We start from the raw sequence: 26,995 nt of genomic DNA, 5'->3' as shown, positions 1-26,995 counted from the left end.
AACAGGTATGATTTTGAAAATTCAGGTGAATAAGAGTAACCAGACAGAATATTAATATGCTCTATTCAATTATTACACGAGCAAGATATTTAAAAACAAGAAATTATCCATCATGCAAAATATAGAAAATTAATTCTCTAATTTCATCCCCTTTAGGAATTCAAAATATATATTTTGATGGCATGCTATTCAATATATCTTAATCTTCTTCTCATTTCTTACTAGTTTAATTTAGACTAGTTTTGATCCTAGTTCAGAAATGACATTATTCAGGCTTACATTTGTTCATAGAGTAAACATATCAGTTATTTAAATAATGGAATACTTGTATGATTAACAGAAGGATTTTAATCTGGAAAAACAGTTTATGATCTACCCAAGGAAGTAGCTTAAGTACAAAGTTTAGTTCTTTATTTTATCTATACAAAATCAAGAATATTTTCTGAACCAAGATTTAATATAAAAATATTTCGAGATGGCAACATTATTATTGTTTAACTTTGGCAGGGTGTGTGTGTGTGTGTGCGCTTGTGTGTATTTGTAGGTTAATATAATGTGTATATTTTGTACAAGAATAAGAATTGTGTCTACTTTCTGAATAATGGAACCTGAGTAAAGGAGGCAAGGGGCATAGGCAAAGACATAATTTCAGAATCCTCTTTCTAATGCATCTTTTTTTTTTTTTTGAGACAGAGTGTCACTATGTCCCCCTCAGTAGAGTGCTATAGTGTCATAGCTCACAGCAACCTCCAACTCTTAAGCTTAAGCAATTTTCTTGCCTCAGCCTCCAAAATAGCTGGGACTACAGGCACCTGCCACAATGCTCAGCTATTTTTTGTTTGTAGTTGTCGTTTTTTTTTAGCAGGCCTGGCTGGCTTCGGTGTATGTGGCTGGCTCTTTCTAATACATCTTAACCAAAGGCGTTCACCAATGAGTTGTTCCAGCTTCCTGAATATTAAAATTCACTAATTATGTAGATAACAGGCAGGAGTCCAGGGCTTGCAATAGAACCAAATTTTCATTGTTCATAACAATAGTGTCCTTTGGTAAATAAAGGCCAAGTCTTCCCTTTATGAAACAAGACACTTTAGCACCAACAACTGGTAGCAGACTACAAAATCCCATTTATGAAATATCCATGCTTTCCTGTGATAAATGAAACACAACTATAGCCTAGGATGAAGGAGGGAAGGGGAGGGAGAGGGGAAGGGAGGCGGGGGGGGGGGGGGGTTGATAGAGGGAGGGTTGATAGGGGGGACCACACCTATGGAGCATATTGCAAGTACAAGTTGGATCTATCAGGTGTAGAACACAAAGATCTTAATCCTGTAATTGGGCAAAAGAGGTGAAGGCTATGTTGTTTAGTAGGATGTAAGCATTCCAATTTGTACAAATAATCAACACGTTGAATCCCATAATGGCATAAATGTATTATGATCTATGTACACATGACTTAATACAAAAATTTAAAAAATCCATGCTTTCCAACCGCAGCAGTATACATTTAACTTTCTATGCTTTCAGCACATTTTAGGGAAAAGTTAAATGGTGATTGAATTCAAAAGTAACCATTGTGGGCTTTTGCTTTGCCCTTTGGATTTGGACATTTTCAGCCCAAATCCCTTTTCAAGAATGTGCTAACAGATGTAGTGGAACTAGAGTAAATATTCCTAGCTTGTTTTTTAGCATCACAGTCATATTCATAGCTATTAAAAAAATCGAAGTCAGAGCTGTCTTTCCTCCAAAATAGTCACTTATAATTGTTTTTTCATCTTCTTTTAGAATAATTGAGCTTCAGCCTTTTAAAATCAGAATATACTGAAGATGTTTACGCTTAAGCAATGATGCGTGATTTTTAAAATAAACTTGAAAATTTAAAACCCAGAAAAACACTAATAAAAATGATATAATTTAGTATATGAGAAAAAAAGAAAAATCCATTTTTATTGCTATTAAGTAACAGTTGATGGGCTCCTTAGTGTCTGTGCCTTTTACCCTGCTTATAATCTTCTTGTCCAAAATCTTTTTTTTCAGGACAGCTTCTAGCTCTGCTAAATTTTCTGAATTCCTATTTTCTTTGTCACCCTACCTCTTTTTTCTTTCTGCCAGCTGTTTGCAGACCTCCTGCCACCTCAGGTTCAGGCTTCCCAATTTTTCCTGCAGAATACTGGCATCTGTTTTTGAGGACTGCTGAATTATTTCTTCCCCAGTTGCATTCAGTGTTCTGACAACAGTTTGCCGCTGCCTGATGCCATCCTGGAGTTCCTGTAAGATACCCAAAAAGCAAAACACAAATGAAGCCCCACGTCCTGATATTTGAGAAGAGATTAAACAATGTGCTACCCCATGCGGTTGTACTAGGAGAGAAAAATATATAAAAGCTCCATGTGAAAATTTCTCTATGAAACTGACATGCCCATATCCAAAGGATACAAGACAGAAAGACGCCTTTTATGTATCAGAATAAAAGCACCTTCTCAGTTCAGCTCCAGTTTTTATTTCTGTAAGCTTCTCAGCTAGAGAATGTTAGAACGTCCTACAGATCAATTAGTTGGAAACCTTCTCAAGAGCAAATTCAATTTCTTGTCCCCACAAGGATGTTCCATGTTTAATAGTCTATGAAGTGTTGTAAAGTTTAAACATGAACAAATATTTGGGTTTCTTAGTGATTCTCAATGTGAAAGGTGATAAAGAAGATAGGTTAGCCAAAGTGTTTTTTTTTTTAAAAAAAACCCTCTAGAGTTATTTAAATAAAATTAATTAGTATATTAGAAGACATTTTCCTTCCAATGCCACATAAAACTGAGAATTAATTGATTTCAGGGGTAGACCATCAAGAAATCCCTAACTATAGCCCAGGATGAAGGAGAGAAGTAGAGGGGGATGGGAGGGGAGGGGGCAGGTTCAATAGAGGGAGGGTAAAGGTGGGACCACACCTATGGAGCATATTGCAAGGGTACAAGTCAAATCTATCAAGTATAGAACATAAATGTTTTAACACAATAATTAAGTAAATGAGGTGAAAGCTATATTAATTAGTTTGATGTAAGCATTCCAAATTGTATAAAAACATCAACACACTGTACCCACAAAAACATAAATGTACTCATGACCTATGTGTATATGACTTACAGGAAAAAAAATAGAAAAAACAAATTAGATGCAAAAAAAAAAAAGGAGAAATCCCTGAGGCCCAGTAATCAATTTAAAAATAATCCATAGTCACCAGAACATTTTTTACGAATCACTGATGGTGTGAAGCTCAAATGTCTTTTATTGTTTTTCCTGAATGAAATTTTAAGAGTAAAGTATCAGAAAAATAGTTTTATTTAAAAAAAGACTATTATAACCATGTATGAGAAAAAACAAAAATATCTTTTTAGTGTTAAATAAAAATGGCAATTACTTTCTATTTACATACTTTAGAAGATAATCTAGAATTTGTAAGACAATTAGAATAACATCTTACCAAACAGGAACCTTAGAAAATGAAATGATATATGCTAACCTGAGATATGTATCACATTTAAATCTAAATAGCTCCCAAATACTCGTGTTACTGATAGAATAATGTCAATAAGTAGACCCCTCTCTCGACAGATATGATTTAAATTGTCTAATATTATTACATGTCCCTACCCCTTGACCCAATACCAAGCTGACAGTAGATTCCAGTACATGCTCCCCCAATGAAGGAATGAATTCATGTTTTCTGGGACTGAGGCTAATAATTTCCTTTGTATTTTTTATTACTTTCGTGTAAAATTATTTTTGAATACTAGAATTTTTAGAAGCCTACTCTAGGCAACTGAAGACTGTCAATCAGCAAAAAGTAACAACAGTGTAATTATTTCAGGACCTGTCAACAAATAGAAAACTATTCAGTTACTGAACTATTCGCAAAGCTGAATGCCCATGAAATGTGCTCTAATCAACATGAGCTACTCCTTGGAACTAGCTGCCTTTGCTTCATTGCTTTCATCTCACTCTTTTTCACCTGTTTAGATCAGTGTTTCATGTGACAGTCAGTGCTCAGTAACAGACACCAGGCATAACAAACTGTGTCTATATTCTTATGAAACCATCAATTCTGAGGTCAGAGATTATATCTGATTCACAGTTGTTTCCCGTTATTTAGTACAATGTCTGGTGTGTGAGTAGGGTGACCAGATTTTAACATTGGTAAGGCGGGACAACATGGGGGGGTGGGGGGCAGGGAAGGGGACGGGGCAGGGCAGGGCCTGACAACAATGCAAATTTTGATAAGCAGTTCTCGATAATCACTTGTCAGCAATTATTTGTTATTATTACAGTTTAACATTATAAAATTAACAAAAATAATATAAAACTCATATTTTGGTGAAATAGCCACATGGTAGCCAAAAACCATATATTTCCTTCTTGTTCTCCCGCCCGTTCGTGCATTGTTTCCAAAAATTGGGACTTTTTTAAAATGCTGCAGGACATGGGACAAGTTGTTGAAAAGTGGGACTGTCCCACCAAAAGTGGGACATCTGGTCACCCTATATGTGAGGCATTTAAATAAGTATCTGTTAAGTGAATGCATGGAACTATGATTAAAGGAAGAAGGGGGAAAAGAGGGAGGAGGAAGGGAGAAAGAAATTTAAGAAGCAAAGAAGTGAGGAAGGTTAGAAAGGCAGAGAGAAAGGAAGGGAGAGAGGGAGACAGAAAGGAAAGGAGGAAGGAAAGAGGAAAAAAGAAAGGAAGGGAAGAAGGGAAAGGGGGGGAAGGAGGGAAGTTAGCTCAATTTCATCATCTTCATGTTGATGCATTTTATTGGGTCTCCTAGACATTGAAAGGAATGAGCACAATTTTCTAGATTTTAGGGATTGTATAAAAATCAGGGGTCCTCAAACTTTTTAAACAGGGGGCCAGTTCACTGTCCCTCAGACCATTGGAGGGCTGGACTGCAGGCCCAGGGACGAGTCGGCTGCTAAGCAGGACAGGCAACAGCGGCAAAAACACCCAGTGGGCCAGATAAATGTCCTAGGCGGGCTGCATGTGGCCCGCGGGCCGCAGTTTGAGGACGTCTCTAGTTGAAAGATTAGACACAGTTGCAAATGATACTTTGCTATACTCTATACAGTAGAATAAAAATCAAGGTATTCAATGAATAATAATAGGCCACCAGAGGGATGATCTCAGTAGAAGGATAAAGAGAAGGATGTTTGGTTGTATTTGGAATTCAAAACATGGGTAGGACTTGGGTACGTGTAGAGAACTTTGCTTAGGAGTTTGCAGTTCACTGGAAGGCTATCAGAAATGACTCAGTTTTTAAATACAGGAATGTGAAAGCTAAAGCTGATTGTGCTTCTAGATAATTCTGAGGGAGAGGTTCCACCATTAAGCTAATGTTGAGGGCAGGCAAACAGGCAAAACAGCTAGTTCAGGAGTCCGGTAGACAGTGTTAAGGCTAAAACTAGACTTTTGACAACGAACCAGAAAAGAAAAGCTCAAGATAACATGGACTGTTAAAGAGAAATTGACATCATTTGGGAGGAAGCTGGAGATACAAGCATGAGTGACTACTGAAATAGCAATCACTTGATCTAAAACATGGAAGTCAGGAAGTCAGACTCTTATTTCAGTTCCAAATGGTGTCCAATGCTTACAGCTATCAATTTATATGTCTTAAAAATGAGTGGGGCGCACATCAGATGTGTGCGCCAGCAATTCCTCTCAAACTTTAACGTGCACAAGAAACTCCTGAAGATCTTGTTAAAGTGCAGATTTTGATTCAGTCAGTCTCTGGAGGGGCCAAGTTCCTGTATTACTAACCAACTTCAAAAGGATGTTAATACAGGAACAATGTTTTGAGTAATAAGGTGACAGAGTAGATGCCTTTTGAGTCTTTGCTCAGTAATCAAGAAATTCCTATTGCTAGTCATAATGCTATAAACTAAAGCTGCTTTGGAATTTTTATCTCAGCTTCCTTACTTTGTAGTTTTGATCTTGGCCCTTTTACCTCATGGCTGATGGCTGTAATGACTTTTACAATGCAATTGTACAATGGACAAGAGTTTTGTTGTTTTTATTTCCCCAATAAGAGATAGAATTAAGTAGTCAAAAATCAAATGGTAATTTAAAATCGGTAGATCTAAACATCATTTATAGAGAATCTCAAATAATGGCCTTCCGTTTTTTTAGTTTTATGAAAGAAGAGCTCATTAAATAGTCTGTTGCATTTGTATGAGAAGATTTTGCAGCCAGGGGAAATATTTACAGTGTATGTCTACTCAAGGAGAGTTTTCAGTGATAAAGCACAAAAGAGCCAAATAATGGATCAAAACAGGAAGCCAAAATTTGTATGTGTTGTTTTATAATTAGCCTCTGAGCTGGAAAAAGATAACACTGGATTTACAAAATTAAATGTAAAATCTCAATCAACTGCATTCAAATAGTGAAGAACATAAATTCATTTTAGTTCTATAGCTTTCAAATATTTTAAGTACTGAATTATTCATTACCAATAAAATTTCCAAGCTTTGATATCATATTAATATACTGTTGTCATAGGCATCCTTATCTATTTCTCTGGCAATTAACATCTAGTCTTAGTTTTGGACAGAAAGAAAATCATAATTAAATCTATTGGATGATTCATCACCATTAAAAAGCCTTATTGTGTTTTGATTTCAATATTAAAGCATTCATTCTTCATAAGGAGTGCATATCAGGCTCCCCTAGGGAACTTGCTCAAAATATAAAAGCCCAGAATTCTTCCCTAAACCTATTGAATCAGAATCTCTGGGGGGAGGGGACAAAGGTGTATAAAACATATACACTATCAAAGAATAGAGAGGCTGGAGACACATGGCGAGGGCAGAGGAGCAGGGGGAGCTGGGGAGCAGGAGTGAATGGCATGCTTTACAATTACTGCATTATTATTAACCTCTTTTATGCTCTGTGAATAGAAAAGTGTTTCTAAATTATAGAAAATAACACTGTTACATATTTAAGTCCTTCAAGTCTGGTCAAACTGGGAGAAGGAAAGAGGCAATATAGGCAAGGAAGGAACTGGGACATTTTTCACAGAGAGAAGAATGTAAGAATCTTATAAGAATATAAGAATCACAAACTAGGGGATGAAATAGGAAAATAGAAGAGATAAAATGTAACCTTTCATATGAAAACCTTGCACACATTTGTAACCAAGGATATTTGTCAAACTTTGCAAAACTGTATGCAAACACAGGAGGTGGAAAATAAAAGGGGACAAATGAAGAAAAGGAATAAGCTAAGAAGCAGTCATGGGGAATGGTGCAATGACCAATTAGATGAGCTGCATATTTTAGAAGATAAAGGGTTGGCCAAAAAAAAAAAAACAAAAAATCACAAACTAGGGAGCAAAATTGGAAAATGGTAGGGATAAAATGTAGTTTGGAGAAAAGACAAAAACAGGGAAATGGAAGAAAGAAAAATGAACCTTCATTGAACAAGTAGGTGTGGCAAGAATCCAATCTGAGATTTACCTGTGATTTGGTTAATTTATGGTTTTCAGACGGATGCTTCATTCACTCAGTTTACTGATTGGTCAAGGGAAAGTATGTAACAAAGTGACTCTTACGGAGAGTGCTGAAACGGGCAGAATTCTACTGGACAAGTTCATCAGAATAATAGTGCTTTATCTTCTTTTTCTATCCTGTTGAAGATCATTATCATTGCTTCTCTTTGTCCGTTCACAGAATTCGAGTTTTTGATGCTTTTCTCAATGGTAAACACATTTGCCTCTCATGTTAATTCTTAGACTATATGATAGTCACCACTTTCTTCAGAAATTTTAATCCACGTCAGAAAGTATCTTTCAACTTTTATCAGATGATGAATTTTCTTAAGGAAGCAAAACAAATGACCAGACCCCCAAGGCAGGTAACAGGCAAAGTGACAGGACACAACTGAACCTATCCACGGACTGGGAGAACCTGTCCCAGGGGAGGATTTGGTAACTCTGTGGGAGCACAGACAAAGATGGTCAGAAGGATTGAAAGATGGCTAAAATTTGGGAAATCTAAGACTTAGGAATAGGGAGAAGGGGGCAAGAATGGAAAAACGGTGTAGTATGTGTAAAAAAGAGGAAGTCTGTGAAAAATGGCTGAAAGAAATAATAATCTTTTGAGTAAAGAATAATGATTGGAGGAGGTAAAAATCAAGGTCAGAAGACAAGGAGAGCACAGAATGAGGAGGGAAAGAATCAGATCTATCCACTAGTGACAAGATAAAGTCCAAAGCTATTAGCAAAACAGGGGGCACGTGAAGGACCCCTGCATTTTCTTTCCCCCTCCGCCTTTGCAGCCTACTCTGCTGTGTGTCTGTTGCTCCAACTCCCAGCAAAATGGAATGACTTTCTACTTCCTTGACCGCCCTGCTAAGTTTTGTAGGACAAACTCATTACTTATCTGTAATAGTCAGTTTAAATGTTCCCTCTTTCCGGAGGCCCTTTAATTGCCCCAGGGGGAGCTAAGTGCCCCTCCTCTGTCTGAGTATTTATGAAATATTTCTATTTAGTGTCATTCATATATGTATTGGACTTTATAGCTGAAAAGTGAGTCACACTGAATGAGTGCTTTTTTTCTCTTGAACATGAAATACATCTCCACCCTTGAATTGTACTACAGATGTAACTTTTAGTGAAGGACCCCCAAGATCTTTAACGAGTAATTTGCAAAGCAAATCAAGTCAAAGAGGAGCAATCTTTGCAATGAACAATCAGAAATAAAAATTGCCTTTGTAGCCTCCTCTTTTTCCTGATCTCATTTTATTTTCATTTCAGTAAACATTTATTGGGCTTCACTAATAAAAATGCTGAAACCACATGCATGGGTTTGTTACTTTGTCACAGGAACTGGAGTTAGAAGGGGGTCTTGTTAGATTTCATCTAATACTGTCTTTTTATTGTGAGGTATAATAGTAGACATGCTCATTGGTGCAATTCCCCATCTGCTCCTGATAATGGTTGCTATCAAAGAATAATGACAATTCCTTCTAAAACCAGAATTAGATCACTTCTTTTCCTAAGCAAACATCCTGACGATGAACTAAAGGAAAATTATGTACAGTAGCAATTTATTTTAATGGGACATTTGCCTAATATCAAATTACAATGAAATTTCCTTTGGATGTGTTTATCTTATTCACATCAGTGATACATACATTCATTACTATCACTGCTATTAACGTGGATACCAAATGAATTCATCACAAAGTACTTTAAGTACTACATACTTTGTACGTTATCTCAGGCTTCTTTCCCTTTTCTTTTTCAAGAAATGATGCATGCCCTGGACAAAAAGGAAACAAATCATATATTCCCCAATTTCAAGCAGAGATTTAATGCAGAGGATTCTCAAAGGGGGCAGAAAAAGTGTATGTGTTAGATTTCTGTCTTTGGGGATTTGAAACCACGGGCTGCACTTTAAATCTGACCTCAGATATGTTTTGACATTAGAATTTTATTTGTTTAATAATTTTAATGCCTTTGGGTGGGGCAGGCATGGATGTATCCTACCTCTCTCTGAAGGCATTTAAATCAGTGACCCTTGCTTTAAAGAAAACTGTTGTTTCAAAGTAGAAACTTTTGCAAAGCATAGGTTTCACTTTATTAAACTCAGTGTCAGCCCTCTCTAGGTTCAGATATTTATTTAATACTTCCTGGCTTCTAAATCCTTCACAGAACCTTCAGGAGATACACATGAAAACATTTAAGAGTTGTATTTTTTTTTCTATTTCCTTAGATTTGTTAAGAAAACAAATTGGCCTTTCTCTGATCAAAAGGTAACTCTTATCATGGCCATGCTCGCTCTCTTAGTATATGAACTTGGTTATAGAACACATGACTTAAGGCATAAAATTCTTTCTACATAGTTACTACCATGGTTTTGAATGTGAAATAGTTCATAATGGAACATACTGCAAATAAGCAGAAAACATTGCTCTTAGGACAAAATATTTAAAAGGGGCCATGGGTCATTTAAAATTTCTTATTCCTCTTTTGTCTAGCAGTGTTACCAATTTGAAGTCATATAAATGTTTATGCAAAAGCCGTTTGGTGGGTAGATGGTGATGTAGCGTTTCCGTGTACCTGCACAGACAAAGCAACAAAATTAGTTTTTTTTTTGAGACAGAGTCTCACTTTGTCACCCTCAGTAGAGTGCTGTGGCATCACAGCTCATAGCAACCTCCAATTCTTGGGCTTAAGCAATTCTCTTGCCTCAGCCTCCCAAGTAGCTGGGACTACAGGCACCTGCCACAATGCCCAGCTATTTTTTGTTGCAATTCTCATTGCTGTTTTAGCTGCCCAGGGCTGAGTTTGAACCCGCCACCCTTGGTATATGGGGCTGGCGCCCTACCCACTGAGCCACAGGTACTGCCACATAATTGCTTTTTAAAAGTAAGACAATGTGCAAGTAGAATTGACTATAGACTGGAAATATTTAATTAAAAGTTATAATCACAATGGTTCTGAAAAGTTGTAGTTTCCTATTGGTATTTTCCAGGCCTGTGAAAGATTTTCATTCCATCAGTTAACTGTTAACATTTCCTATCATCTAGACACTGTGAGAGATGCTGGCCATCATTGGCTCCAGAAGGAAGAATGGATTGGAGAAGCTCTAGAGTAGAAATAGGGAGACCAAGTAGGAGGAACCATGCAGTTAAGGTGAGGAAAGATGGTAGCTTGGAGTAGGGATGCAGTGGTGGAAATGGAGAGAAGTGGGTGGAACCAAGTAATATTGGGGAGATAAATAGATAGGACTTGACCATGTACTGGAGATACAAATGAGAACAAGGATATCAATCAGACAGTTGAAGATACTGGTCTGGAGCTCAGAGAAATTATTAGGTCTGGATGTGTAACTGAGAATATTATCTGCAAAGCTAAGTCTAAGGTTTGTAATGTGATTTTGGCTTTAAATGTGATTGGGTTCCTATTTTTATTTAAATGATTATGGGCAACTTCAAAGCTAGCAATCAACATCCAAATATATTTTGGGACTCTGAATATTTGCAGGATGAGTAATTTCGTCATTATTGACACTTGCTATGTCTACTATGCTTTATTTTAAGTTGCTGGCAGAGAGATTAATTGATACCATGATGGATATAATGTAGAAAGTTGAGAGGCAGTATGATTACCCCCCCCCCAATTTGAAGAAACAATTGAAGGTACTTCTGTTTTCCTATCCTAAATTCCACCTACCCTTGGTAACAATCAATGATCCAAGATGATTTCAAAATATGTTAGTGTTGCTCTTTAAGGTAACAGGAATTAAATGTGTTCCTTTAACTCTTTCTATTCTGTTTTCATAGGCATTCCATGGGCTTTTGATATGGAATATTCTATAAACATCTCTTTAATGTAGGTAAGTGATTTAATACAGGTGAGTATTCTCTATAATATGATTCATTTCAATGAATATTTAGGATAACTACTGTGTGTCTGAAGCTTTACAATCATAAATAAGCTTGTATTTGCTTGTCAACTCTCTCAATTTAATGGGGGAGAGCCCAGAAAACAAATAACTATGTAGAATGCTATGTTACAATACAGATATGGTGACTGCTTTGCGAACAAAATCAATCAATTAATCATGTGACTGTGGGTCTGTATACATATGCAGGAGTAGAAGAAGGTAAGGGAAAGAAAAAGAGAGGTTGTGGTAATTATGATTATAAATGTTTTGAAGACAGCTTTTTTCTTCCATTCCCTATACCACCCGGTACAATGTCAATCACTGCTTAGCTTAATAATTGCTCAAGAAATATTTGTTGATAAATCGAGCAGAGAACTGGGCAAGACATCCCAGTCTCTCCCTGACTGCTTTCTCACCTGGGAAAAGATTCAAAAGCAAATTTTTGAAACGTATACCACACCCTAGAGTGGAAATGAGATGCTAAGAAATCCCTGTGCTTCCTCAAAATTTCATCCGCTACCATGAATAACAAGTTATCAAGGAAAGGTTTAGTTTCTCAGGCTCTTGAGAATGGGAAGGCCCAGAAATACAATAAAGAGGGATAAAAACGGATCTCTGTACCTAACATCAATTAATTGATTTTAAGTATTTAGCTTAGATTACAGAACCCTCAAGACATCAACTAGCAATCCACATCTAAGCACATCTCAGGCCTCGCTAAGCCTTATATGTCCCTCTGGCCAAGTTATGCAAGCATGAAACACAAACTATTCTCAGTTTTTTTTCAAGCCTTGATTTCTGGAGTTAGGTTTCTGATTTTCCAACTCATTATCTGTTGTATGGTAATGTGCCTCTCCTTCATGGATTTAGATGAAAAGAATTGATGACAAAAACAATGGTGCATCACTTGGTGATGGGACATGTCCCCTGGAAACCAAAAAAAAAAAAAAAAATCAGGTACAATAATTGATTCTCTCCCCATTGTCAGGGAATTATTTATATGATAGCAAGAGTCTATACCTTATTTAACCATTTATGGAGCAGAAGAACCAAAAAATAAAATAGCCAGATGACTTATTTATCCCTGGGAATCCCTAAAAGGTTAGGGAGAGTTGTAAAAAAGGGTAAAGAATGTAATGGATTTCACTTCTTTATCAATCTAACGTAGAGGAAAAAGTTCAATTATCAAATGTGAATAAATTCCAAAATTTTATCTCTAGGGAAGCTTCTCTCTTAAGCTCCCACTAGTTTCTTGCGTTGACTTCACTGCTTATTTGAATGAAATCTACATTCTCCCATTTATCAGGTGGGATATCACCAGTTCATCTGTGTTTTTGTTCTTTTCCTTTTTTGACCCAATCCAAGTTTTATCTCACTGACCCTAAATGTTACCCTTCTTGCTCGGTTAGTTCTATCATCATTGCTTTTCCTTCAGTCTGGTAATTCATTGTATGTTATCTATGTTAGTGACAGGTCCTCCCAATCATTTTTGCTTAAACTCTTTCGCTGCATAAAATCCTACACAATCTTTCCAGATTTACCCTCCAGATGAACATTTCTGATAGTGGATTCCCTGATCACGAATTCATACAGAATACTTGCTGCCTGCTTACTGAAGCCCAAAGAGCTTAGATCCCATTCAGAACAACCTCATAACCTCTCTGGGGAAAACTTGTCTGGGTTCCTCACCATGACTCCCCAATTCTTCACGCATGCCTCAGCACAACTGGACAACTCATGGTGATGTCCTGGTCATTTCCCAGACTTCTGGCCATTATGTTTTTCATCATGCATGGCCTCATTTTTACTTGTGGAATCCTTCCATCCCAATGTACAAGACTCTGAACTCCATAAGAGCAAGAACTATAACTTCATCTCACTTCAGTGCCTGTCAAAGTACCTGCTGTATGATAGTGCGCAAAACACATTTGTTAAGTGAATAAATGAAGATGCACACCAAATACTATCTCTATTATGTAGAAATCCTTGATGAAAAGTTATCTACCCTGTACAATCCTCTTGCCCTTGAACTGTGTCTACTTCATGGTGTTTTTCATAACCTATAAAAGTTAAATTTCATTATGTTGGCTGGAAGCTTAAGATATTGGCTTCTTTACCCTTGGGTTTCCCACTGTGCTAATCTGTTACATTTTTCCCAACTCAGTGAGTAAATGAATGAATATGTTTGATCGGTCTGTTATGAAACTGTAGAATTTTTTTTTGTGTATGTTGAAGGTATCTCTAAGAGCATAGCACATGTGGTAAAAAATAATAAGTAAATTCTATTTCTGTACTTTGAAATACAGAGGTAGGCTTCTAACCAAAACATTAGTGCTGATGTCTTGGAAGCAACTACTGTTAGCAGCTGGTCAAAGGAAATTAAAATGTCCAGCACTTCATATTAGTGACAGGGATGTCATGGAGCAGTGCTTATACTAAGCTACTACTGCCTTCCCATAGAGTCTTCAGAGAAAGTGAGAAGAAAAGAAACAAAACAGGAAAATGAGTCTGTCATTCCCAATTCCCACATTATACTAATGACCTCAGAATAATCTTATTTTCACCAAATAAGAAGGATAAGAAGAAAGGCACAACCCTGACCCGATGTGATCTATCTGGGTGACCAGTGAATACATGGAAAGACATTTACCATTGTTAGTCATCAGAGCAATGAAAATTAAAACTGCAAGATGCCACTTCATATGCTATGAAATGGTGAAAATGAAAACAATTGACGAGATTAAATGTTGATGATGATGTTAAAGCCACTGGAGCTGGGCACGATCACTTGTACAATGCCACTGACACTTTAGAAAACCATTTGACAGCATCTTATAAAGTTCAACATTTGGCACGGCCATTCTACTACTGTGTATTTCCTCAAAGTAAGTGAAAAACGTATATTCACAAAAGCACTTCTGAACAAAGGTCCATAGCATCTTAATTCATATTAGCCCCATACTGAAAACAACAGGAATAGTCATAAAAAGGAGAATGAATGGCTAAATTGTGGAATATTTATACAATGTAATTGTATAAATCAGCAGTAGAAAGGAATAAATTACTGATAAAATCACAACAGGGATAGTCTCAAAAATAGTCTGCAGATTAAAATAGTACATATTGTGTGATTATATTTATAAGATTTGTAAACAGACAAAACTAACCTACAGTGATAAAAACCAGCATAATAGGTATCTATAAAGGCTGGAAATTGACTGGAAGGTGGCATGAGGCAACTTCGTGAGTGATGTTCTGTTTTTTGATTGAGGTGTCAGTTTTATCAGCAATACCACCTGCTGAAACGTAACAGACTTATACTTAGCACCTATACATTTCCCCATTCTAGGGACATTCTTCTATACTTCCTTATATACCTGCTGCAGTCACAGCCATCAAGAAAGCATGGAAAAGACATTGACGGGAAAATTGGAGTAGTAAGCAAATCATGACAGATCGAAATCTGAACTAAATGCAACAGGTTCAATTTTTATGTAAGAATAAACTTTTCACCCCAAACAAATCCATTTCATTTCATATAAAATTTACCTCAATTAAGAAGTAAAAACAGTATCCCTTTCAACGACTTACCTCTCATCATTTACATCCTGCCTTAGCCATGCTAACAATGAGAACATCCAACAAATCTAGTTCTTTCCCTCTTACTTCACACAAAACATAGAGACCCCTCTTCTGCTAGAAGAGAACTAAGGCACAGGCTGACTGCCCAACCTCACTCATTTGTAGACGACAGTTTGAAAGGGTTCAGGACACCAATCAGGCTGCATGGGAACTGATTTAGTGAAGCATCAGGGATATTATACTATTCACCCTTTTACTGTATGCACAATGATCCAATTGGACAATCTAAAAGACGACTGCCATCCGTATTTCTGGAAAGGGTGTGCATGTTCTTGTGGGTGTGTAGTGTGGTCTATTTATTAGGTTAAGAAGGAAAAAGATGTAGTGATCTAATGATCTTAAGTTTTAAAACAGAAAATGGCTCTAGAGGCCTGTGAGGCTTTTGAGCAGTGGTTCTCAACCTGTGGGTCGCGACCCCTTTGGACTGTATTAAAGGTTCGTGGCATTAGGAAGGTTGAGAACCACTGCTTTTGAGAATCAATTTTTTGACAACTCAAGGGCAAATGACCGCAGTGAGTGTGAGGCAATGGGGAGTATCTAACGAGATGCGTGCCACTGTACGGGGGAGGGGTCCCCAGATAAGCTCAGATCTGACAGGGTTTGAACAGGGGAAGCAACGAGGGACACAGAACAGAGGGCACATAGAACAGGACAGTATGAAACCGTATCAACAGTGAGGAAAGGCTGAGCCGGGAATGACTTTTGGCTTGTGATAACGTTAAAGACAACATTCGGGGCCCAGCATTGCTTCTGCCGGGAGAAAGAAGAGCTGCAAAGAGGAAGGTTTGCTGATGGGGGCAGAGGGGAAGGTTGGGGATAGAGACGCCCCAGAAGCAGCGCTGCACAGCGCCTCTTGCTTGTCTGCTCTGTCAAGGAGAATGTTCATCAGACTGGAAAAGGCATAACCGTACGAGGGAAATGAAGCCCCAGATAGGTGAGGGAATGTAAAAAGAGCACCTTGCTGCTCTAAATGAGCTAAAAATCTCTGGCCCTGGACCAATTATTTTCCAGGGAAATGAGAGACCTTGCACACTACAGTCCTTTCCTGCTGTCAGTGGTCTTTGAGGAACTAGGTTAACACTGTAGATGGACAAATTTTTAAACAGGGGAAGAAGTGATTGCAACTACTTTCCATCTATTCCCGCTAAAGAGGATTTCTGGATGACAGATGGAGGAGCAAACAGAAACTCCCTAACAAAGACAACGGGAAGGCAGATTATTTGTGTTTGTATGACAACTTCTTCTTAGGGTGGACACGCATACCTATGTTTGCGGTTTAATCCGTTTGGAGGATAAAAATTAAATTTCACCATTACAAACAACTTAAAATACCTTTCACCCAAACTAATAAAATTGTCCCCAGTTCCTAAAATGAAGTATGTAAGTACTTCATTGTGTTCTATAAGGAGGAGCATGACAGCCAATTGCCTACCACCTGAATGAGTTTGAGGTCCTCTAGCTAATAATGGACGAAGATGACGATCTGGTACATGAACCATTTTGTGTGTTTGGCATGGTGATTAGGTATTTCCCTCATCCAAGAACAGAACAGGAAAAAATAAGATTGCTGGGGAGTTGAGGAAGATACATGGAAGGGAATCTTCTGAAAAGAGAGGCACGTTGGAATTACACTAGATGAGTACTCAGAAGAAAGTTCAAGATGATCTCTGAGAAATGACATTAGTGTTTATGTGTATTCTTTTTGTTTTGTCTCACCATTTTAATATATTTTTATAATGAAGAGGTATAGATTTATGATCAGAAAAATAATGCCATATTTGTTTAGAAAATAAACTCATAGAATCTTCAACAAAGTATTTTTATCTGTTCATTCAAAATAGAGAGACTACACAAAATAATCCTTCCCCATCCTGCACTTTAATTATTCAAAATTAATATTTAAAATAAAGTTATCACATTTTATCTTCCATAGTATTAGTACCTACAAATATGATGTACTACATTTGCCTAAGTAGATATTATTCATGTTCTTTATAGGTATAACCATATATAGGAGACAAAATATATCAAAAATCATAAATAATATCTTATCACTTCTCAAGTAACATCATTAAGGTCTTCTAATACTATCATTTCATACTTTCTTTCTTTTTTTTTTTTTTGGCCGGGGCTGGGTTTGAACCTGCTACCTCCTGCATATGGGGCTGGAGCCCTACCCTTTTGAGCCACAAGTGCCAATCCATCATTTCATATTTTCTTTATGAGTATTTTTCTACATATTACCGTGTTTCCCCCAAAATAAGCCCTAGCAGGATTTCTATGCATTTGTTAAATATAAGCCCTACCCCAATAATAGGACCTAGTGATGGTCTTTCGGCATGGAGCAGTAAGGAAAACTGGAATATCTTTAATAAGACATCCCCTGAAAATAAGCCCTAGTGTGTCTTCTTGAGAAAAAATAAATATAAGACAGTGTCTTATTTGGGGGGAAACATAGTAGTTTTGAATAATCAAAATCTACCATGAAATATCTAGGGAGAAAGGTTTTTAAAACTTCCATAGGTTTAGTTCACTTCATGTCTCATTAACGCCTTTTAAAAAAATAGAGACATTCATTTATATGAAGATGAATTGGAACTAGACAAAAGTATTATAGGACAATAGGTTAGTTTTGTTTTGACATTCAGAATAAAAAGGTGATAAGTACATGCATTATCATGATGTAAATGAAGGCGGTCCCTCAAAACTCCCATTCTCTGCTCTTCTTTTTTCCATGTTGACCTTCTTTTTTCTTATTCTTGGCTTTAATATAAAAATGCAGTTTCCATCTCCCTTGGTTCCATTTTTCATTAATATTTCATTTTATAGTTTGAAATTTGGTTATACACTGCCTCAAATCTTTGATAGATTGAAGAAGGATACAAATCAATAATATGTAAAACTGAATTTACTTCTTTAAATAAGCACTTTAGACTTTTTAATCAGTAAAGACAAACAAATAAGGTTAGCTGTGTATTCTACATTGAAAGCAGTATCTCATTCCCAATGTGGAAATAAAATTGTAAGATAAAAAAGAAAGAGAAGCAACCTGAGACATTTGCAATACCTTCCAGGACAACTTCAGGGCCTACCTACTTATCTCTTCTGGTATGATCTTTCATTAAAATGAGGAAAGGCATTTAGCATATGAAAAGTTTCATTGTGCCAAATAGAATAAGGCATTATTAATACTATGTAAGAGAATAATTACAATTATCTTATGTTGATAATATCTTCATTTTATATACTTTATAAACTGCTATCGGACAATTATTCCATCTGAGACCCACACAAATTATGAGGTAAAAGTGTGTTATTAGTCCCAAGTTACAGATGAGAAATTGGGGGAATAAATGACATCCAAGTTATCCTGTAGGTGTAAGACGTAAAACCAGGTAGTCCCAGATGGTCATCACCTTTCAGTGAAATTCTTGGTATTTGCTCTTTTCTAACTAAATTACTTAGGTATTAAATTAATATGCAGAGACATGAAAAGTAGAAAGGACACAAAATTGGGCAAATTGTGTACATGTCTAAATTATTGTAAAAATAATTAACCAGTGTTTCATTATTATACCTCTTTTCCTTGGAAGAAAAAGATTATTTAACGCTGACTTTTCTTTTAAACATCTAGAATAATTTCAAAGCTAATTTAAAGAGGACCACATCATTGTTAGGTTAGATTTTTTTGTAAAGCTACTATATTAGAATGTCACGTTGACATTATTCTCGATAATGTATTTATTTATTTATCATTATTATTATTTTTGGAGACAGAGTCTCACTATGTTGCCCTTAATAGAGTGCCATGGTGTCATAGCATACAGAAACCTCAAACTCTTGGGCTTAAGCCATTCTCTTGCCTCAGCCTCCCGAGTAGCTGGGACTACAGGCACCTGCCACATGCCTGGCTATTTTTTTTTTTTGTTGTTGTTGTCATTGTTGTTTAGCTGGCCCAGACCAGGTTTGAACCTGTCATCCTCGGTGCATGTGGCCAGTGCCACAACCACTGTGCTATAGGCACCACGCCTTGATAATGTATTTAATGGTAAAAGTGTGCCCGGTGAAAATTTGTAGAGTTCACTGCATTTGAAACAAGAAGATGAATGATACAATCATGCCATTTGTGCTATTAAATCTAATGAAAATTCTGTCCATTATCAAATGAATCTTCTGTTTTTGTTGTCCAAACAAATATACTACAAAGTAATTTATTTGTATTGAAAAGTCCTGTACTAACATGATGACAAAACACAGGAGGCTCTAATTTCTATCAGATTCACTTGCTTGTAAGATATTGACTGGAGGGTAGGAGAATATTTATTCTAATACTTATATAATTACTTAGGTTACCTAGACAAACCAGGTATTGTACAAATGAACATATTTTTAAACTAGCATCTTTTAATAAATAATATTTGTCAATCTTCAGACACGAATATCATATTGCCTTCCTCTCTATTAAAATACAAGGTGGAATGAGGCTCATCTGAAATGTTACTACACAAAGGCCACATCTGCTGTGGCCAACAGCCATGTGAGATGATTCATCTCAATGTGTGTTTTTTTTTTTTTTTTTTTTTTTGCAGTTTTTGACTTAGACTGGGTTTGAACCCACAACCTCCAGCATATGGGGCTAGCACCCCACCCTTTTGAGCCACAGGCACCTCCCTATCTCAATGTGTTTTTATAGTAATAAGTCATACTGTATTAATGAAGGACAACAAGCTACACTGCAGGCCATGAACATCAATGATATATGAGGAATAATTTCATTTTCTGAGTAGTGAAAATTCATAATCTATTTTGAAGATCACCATGGAAGTAGAGACAATATGAAAGAATACATGTGGTCATGAGTTACTATAATTTCTTTCCAGAAGATAATTCATATAATAAAAGAACTCAAAAGGGGACCATTGATAAATAAGCATTAGGAAATATATCTTCTACGATTCCAAGGTAGTAAAAGCTAAGGTGTTTGAATCTCTGCTGTTCATAAGGGAGAAGGAGACAGACTACTTATGCGTGATAGCTTCGTGTTCTGTGCACACAGCAACACTCTTCACTTGCCGACTTTAATAATACTAAGGTACAGATGTCCCGATCCCCAGAATGGATGGTTACATAGAAGAAATTGTTTTGAAAAATTCTAGGTTTTTATTCAATGGAAAAATTTAGAAAAATATTTCTAGTGCCCCAAATGGGAGTTGTTCAAAGAATGATAGAATTAATTATATATCCGGATGGAGAAAATAGGGTCTGTGAAGTCCCTAGTGGGGAAAACGCTTGATATGCCTGACTAAAGAAGCTCAAAGACAACAAGAATGGTCAAAGCCCCTTGAATGAAGAAAAGGGAAGAATGAAATCAATATAAATATGCAGAGTCATGTACAAGGATGGCCACCACAATGATCAAAATTGGAAGTGACCCCAAAGCCCAATAATTGGAGAATAATTAAGTTAATTATTTCTAATTAATTTTGTGATTTTGTTATACTGTATTATATTTTAAAATACAATTAAGAACTTATAGTTATTAATTCAAATATTAGAGAGGTATTAAAGTGATAAAATTGCCTATATGGTACAACTTTTTAATAGAACTAAACTGAAAATAATTAAAAGGTTGAAAGCAAAAGGAAAATCTATTAACAAAAGCAACATATGGGTGGAAAGACTATGGGCATTTCAATTTTTTTTTTTAAGAGCTAGAGTCTTACTTTGTCACCCTCAGTAGACTGCTGTAGTGTCACAGCTCACAGCAACCTCCAGCTCCTGGGCCTCGGTGATTCTCTTGCTTCAGCCTCTCAAGTAGCTGGGACTACAGGCCCATGCCACAACACCTGGCTACTTTTTTGTTGCAGTTTGGTGGGGGCTGGGTTCGAACCAGCCACCCTCAGTATAGGGGGCTGGCACCCTACTCACTGAGCCACAGACACCGCCCGGCATTTTAGTGTTTTAAACACCTATCTGCCTCTTTAAAATTTTATAAATGGAACTTTGAAAGTTCTAAGTAGAAATGAAAAATAAAATGCAACTGGCTTGGTACCTGTGGCTCAAGTGGCTAAGGCATCAGCCACATACACCCAAGGTGGCGGGTTTGAATCCAGCCTGGGCCTGCCAAACAATGACAGCTGCAACCAAAAAAAAGTAGCCAGGCGTCGTGGAGGGCACCTGTGGTCCCAGCTACCTGGGAGGCTGAGGCAGGAGACTCACTTGAGCCCAGGAGTTGGAGATTGCTGTGAGCTGTGATGCCATAGCACTCTACCCAGGGGGACAGCTTGAGGCTCCTGTCTCAAAAAAATAAAAAATAAAAATAAAATGTAACTGCCTTTCCTCAAATATTAAAAATAAATTTAAATGGACATAAAATTCAAACTCTAGCATTCCTATATGTGTGCATACATTGAGAAGAATATTCAGTGAGGTGCAGTGTTTGAATCCTGTTAACTATAAGAGAAAGGGGGTGCATCTAAATGCATGTGTGTGAAGGGGAAGCTCATCTCTACCAATGTATCAACCTGTTTATTACTTATCTACCATCTATATATCTATCTGTTATAAACCCATCATCTATGTATCTGTGTACTGTTGAGTAGAGAACTTTTAAAATAATATTTGCTACTGAGCTATTATCCAAAATCACTATTGAATTGCTGAAAAAGCTCAGCATGATTTTCCAAACAATTAAGACCTTCATTTGTATTCATACATGTGAAAGGTAATTGCTTAAATGAACACTGGGTGAAAAGATTTTGCTAACCACTGCTCTTAAATCCATTTGCTTGTCACCTTTCCTTAGCATAACAATAAGAATGGCAATACGAAACCATACCCTAATATTCTCTTCTTCATCCTCAAAAGCTCTCTCTCTGTGTTATGTCTATCCTGCCTTATGCAAAAACACCATTTTTAAAAATAGAGGTGACAAGAATATTAATAGAATTACTGGGGATAAAAATATTTTAGTAGTAACTGTCACCTACTCTTTATTTTCCAGCACACATCTAAAATCTAAGCACATATACTGCATTGTTTGAGAAAATAGTAATCCATACGTAAAAATCAGACTAAAGAAATAATTTATTATATAGTTGTCTAAATTCAAGGGAAATTTTTGCTATATCATGGAATGGCAGGTGACTGATGATTGATTTAATACAAACTCTTGAAGAGTGAGATTTAGATGACACAAGAATTTGTCCATTTGGCTCGGCACCCATAGCTCAGTGGTTAGGGCGCCCCCCCCATACAACAGGGCTGGTGGGTTCGAACCCGCTGGGGCCTGCCAAACAACAATGACAACTACAATGAAAAAATAGCAGGGCATTGTGGTGGGGGCCTATAGTCCCAGCTACTTGGGAGGCTGAGGCAAAGGAATTGCTTAAGCCTAAGAGTTTGAGGTTGCTGTGAGCTGTGATGTCACAGCACTCTACTGAGGGTGATGTAGTGAGACTCTGTCTCAAAAAAAAATTGTCCATTTATTAGTTACATGATCTTGAGCAAGTCACTTGATCTTTAGTTTACTTATTTGTAAAGTTTGATAATTAATAAGATTAGCACCTACTACCTAGAGTTGTTACGTGGATAAAATGATATAAGTACCTGGTTCTCACATTTTAATCATTTTTCCTGCCTCATTATGCACCAGTGATAAAAATTATCTTCCAAAATTGTATATTCATATACACACAACCACACACACACACACATATACATATACAGTATATTTTTTCGGGTGTAGTTTTTTTTACCAAATGTGAGTTACTGGTGGAATTTGCTGAGGGTGGTAAATCTGGCCTCAAATTGCAAATTATAATTACCTGTTGTTCTTATTAGCTACTGATTTGATCCAAAAGCATTAAAGTATTACAAGTTATTCATTGTCGGTTAATCAAGTTTTAAAGATTTTGGTTCCAGCAAACAGAATAACAAACGTTGATGTAGCTAGCTTTCCAAGGCAGTGCTTGGTTTTGATATTGCCAAGTAACAGTTCAGTCTAAGTTTTCCCTCATACATGTTTGCCCTGGTTCAGAAATGTTTCTCCAGGCCTCTAAAATCAGTGAATGGATTTTTGACAAGCAGGTTTGTTTCTGGATCAGTTTCCTCCTTCTGTGAAATGGCAAAAGGCTTGTTATATCATGCCAAAGAGAAATGGCCCTGTACCAAGGCAATCACTTCATGACCTTAATAAAGAAAAGCAATGGTAACAAGAAGTAGGCCACCTGCCAGATACATGCATCTATCCTGGGTAACATTCAACCCACAGAAGGTGGCTTCCTGGTTCCTGAGAATTACTGTTATAATCAGGATGATGTTTCTCACAATGAGCTTTGACTTTGGAGAGTCAGAAATCAATCAATCAACCCATAGACAAAAAACCAGCCAAACGAAAACCTGGAGTTTTAAACATTATGCCTAGCTTTGAGCAAAGTCTATTGTGACTGAACAGCTTTGGACCACCCAATGGATCTTTAATGCATTAAGCAAATTGACTTAATTTGGGGGCACTTTACTGGTTTTCAGGAAAGTGCTAAATGGATATTTATAAAACATATAATAGAGAACAAAGTCTTCGGCTAAGAAATCTACATTATTATTTGTATAAAAGTTCTTTGTGTTCTGCTTGTATTTCTCTCCCTTTCTGTACGTGTATAACAGACAGCATTTCCATTTGCACTAGGACAGGGTCCTCGGAGGTATTTTTCCAGCACAGTGGATGGATAGTAAGCATGGAGTGCTCTATACATTCATCTCCATGATGAAAATGAGTATGTCGTTGTGCTTTCATTAGAAGATACATATACAAATATGGCTTTTGGATAAACTTTTTGGTGCCAAGTATCTTCCTAATGTAAGTGAAAGACAGGAAAATATACTGCAAGGTACTTCTTTTAGGCCAAGTCTTTGTCATTTTTTACTTTTGTCAGCTAAACACTTGACAGTGCATTTGAGCGAGCTTGTTACATTATTGAAAATGCTCTTTGACGAGATAGGTCATTCAAATAGCTCCTCCTGGAGTCAACATTAAGGCATTGTTTTGAAATAATGTATTTTTGCCCCTAAAGCATGTCTGTTGTTATCCATAAGTACAGGGCGGCAAAGAAGTACAATGTTCTGGTTGTCGGTATACATTTTTATAGTCACAATACCAGCTAAGGGACTGTGTTAGTGTTAAGGTTACCCTTAAAAGGTAACAATACCTGTTGTTTTCCTTTATCTTTGTTGTCATTTTCTAAGAAGTGGCACCCATAAAGTTAAATTGTGATTATGAGAAAATGGTACGGTAAGTAAAGCAATAGATTGAAAACAAACGGCTCAATTACTCGTATCTGTATGGTGCACTTTTCAAAATGCCAATATCTCCTCCTATTAAATGACAAGACTATCAATAACTCACACAAGCATGTGTTTACAGGATTCCTACCATGTGTAAGGCATTCTACTAAATCTGAATCCAAAATAAATACAAGGCTAGATTACTACTGTCTAGAAGCTTAACGATGTGTTAGGAAATGAGATTTAAGTATATAACAAGTTAAAATTAAAAAAAAATGTTCAAGGCAATCGAAGATACGTCATTTGGTAATGCCTAATTAATTTCCAAATTAATTATGCAGACAAACTATTATAGTTCTGAGGAGAAAGAAAAATCTCATCAAAGATGGCAAGGAAAAATGTTACAGAAAAGTAATTTGTGAGTCTTCCTGAACACTAAATGTATTTTGAAAAGTTGATGAGATACACTTGATGACATGTAGAATTTCCCCTACCTGGGAAAATACAGGTAGGTTTAGGAGAGCATAATATTGAGATCATATTAGAATAGGCCTTAAGTACCAGGCAGGATAAGAACAGGTCTTATAATGAGGATCTACTGAAGGTTTTAAGCAGACAAATGACAAGATACAAGTGATTTTTATAGCTGATCACCATACTGTGTATTGGAAAGGAGACTGTGAAGGCAGAGAGGCCAGATCAGAAGTAATTACAATGCAAGGTATTGTGACTTTTACCTAAGGTAGGACTTAAAAAAACCCCAGAGGTATTGAGAATTAAAAGTGAGACTGCAATAGAATAGAAAGAAGGAATTTGAACCTTGAGAGGCCAGAAGAAATAGGAAATCAATTGGAGGGGTGATTTGGTTGGTCGTAAGTGAATTGCAGTAATAGTGAGATATGGCAGTGTGGTGTCCTCTAGGAGATTATCAATGGAGGAATGGTAGCAGGACCGGAGAGGAAGGTTGAAATAGGGATAAACAAGTGGGATAGCCAAAGCCAAGAGACTGGAGAAAACCAAAGGTGAGGTCAAAGAGAGAAAGAAAACAAGACTGAACCGAGGATTTAGAAAAACGATAGGAACACAAAAACCCTAAGACAGAAGCTAAAAGGTTACGAAGTTTTAAAAAGAAGAGGAGTGTACTTTTCTGTCTACAATTTGAAATACTTCCATCCAACTGGTTAACATATGTACCCCATGATAGTACTAATGTACACTGCTATGATTTAATAAAAAAATCTTAAAAAAGGAAAAATAAAAAGAAGAGGAGGAGCAGTGTGAAGAGGAGGTGAGAACCACCCCCGGACCCACCAAAGCTCGCGCGTTGCTGCATCCCCGTGTACAGCGCCTAAGTCCCGCCGCCGTTGCCACCTTGCCCAAGAGAAAGGCAGAAGGGGAGGCTAAAGGAGATAAAGCCAAGGCAAAGGACGAACCACAGAGAAGATCCGCAAGGTGGTCTGCTAAACCTGCTCCTCCAAAGCCAGAGCCCAAGCCTAAAAAGGCCCCTGCAAAGAAGGGAGAGAAGGTACCCAAAGGGAAAAAGGGAAAAGCTGACGCTGGCAAGGAGGGGAATAACCCTGCAGAAAATGGAGATGCCTAAACAGACCAGGCACAGAAAGCTGCAGGTGCTGGAGATGCCAAGTGAAGTGTGTGCATTTCTGATAACTGTGTACTTCTGGGGACTGTACAGTTTGAAATACTATTTTTTATCAAGTTTTATAAAAATGCAGAATTTTGTTTCACTTTTTAATTTAAGCTATGTTGCTAGCACACAGAACACTTCATTGTTTTTTGAGGAAGGGGCCTATGTCACTAATAGAATGTCTCCAAAGCTAGATTGATATGAGGGAAAATGTCTTCTCCCTCTAGTTTTGAGAGACTTCCTCTTGGCTCCCAAGAGGAGAGATTCCCTGATGTTGACACACAGCCACCTTGGCACAAATGCCTCGTGGTAGGGAAAAACTAATTTGTTTTTATGTCCTATTCTCCCTCTGCCTTCAGCATAGTCTTAACTCCCTTAAACCCAGTCACCTCTTGGGACCTGACCCCCAATAATTGGTTACCAGTATGTCAAGGAATCTGGACTTTTTCAATAACACACTGAGATGGCATCCCTCAAACGAGCAGCAGTTCCATTTGTAGACTGTTGGATCTTCAGATCATTTCTGCCGTTTTCATTTCATTTCCTGAAAGTCAGGGTCGGCTTGTGAAAAGTTGTTAAACAACATGCTAAATGTGAAATGTCACCCCTCACTCTAAACGTCCCTGTTCAGAGCATCAGATGAAGACTCCATTGGGTTTTATAGTGGCCTTCTGGTTTTTGGTAGAACATTGAAGAAGGGAGTTTGAAAGTTGTTGTATACTGTTAATGATTGTCTGCCCATGTCCTGCCTGAAATACCATGATTGTTTATGAAAAGAATCTTTAATAAAGCTGGATACAGTTTGGCTTGGAAAAAAAGTTAAAAAAAAAAAAAGAAGAGTAGTAATGGTGGTACCGAAAAAGATCAAAAAAAAAGTTTAAGTGGCAGAGAAGTCAATCAATTTGGCAATTGCCTTAGGTTTGTGTTTTTTTTTTTTTTGAGACTGACCCTCAAGCTGTCACCCTGGGTAGAGTGCTGTGGCATCATAGCTCATAGCAAC

The 26,995-nt window shown here is 37.1% G+C and overlaps 1 protein-coding gene and 1 pseudogene across 1 annotated transcript in view; one reads left to right on the top strand and one right to left on the bottom strand.

Moving 5' to 3' along the window:
- Positions 1–26,995, bottom strand: part of DMD (dystrophin) — a 2,307,273-nt gene that overhangs the window by 940,342 nt on the left and 1,339,936 nt on the right. Inside the window, exon 45 of the mRNA XM_023515448.1 lies at positions 2,090–2,265. Coding sequence (XP_023371216.1) covers positions 2,090–2,265 — 176 coding nt within the window. The remainder of the gene's footprint in view (positions 1–2,089; positions 2,266–26,995) is intronic.
- On the top strand, positions 24,345–26,060 carry LOC111726585 (annotated as a pseudogene).

Source organism: Otolemur garnettii, unplaced genomic scaffold (genome assembly GCF_000181295.1).
Source record: "Otolemur garnettii isolate 467f Iridium unplaced genomic scaffold, OtoGar3 scaffold00072, whole genome shotgun sequence".
Taxonomy (NCBI): Eukaryota; Metazoa; Chordata; class Mammalia; order Primates; family Galagidae; genus Otolemur; species Otolemur garnettii.
Note: the sequence above shows the minus strand (reverse complement) of the source record. Positions and strands in the feature narration are given on the sequence as shown.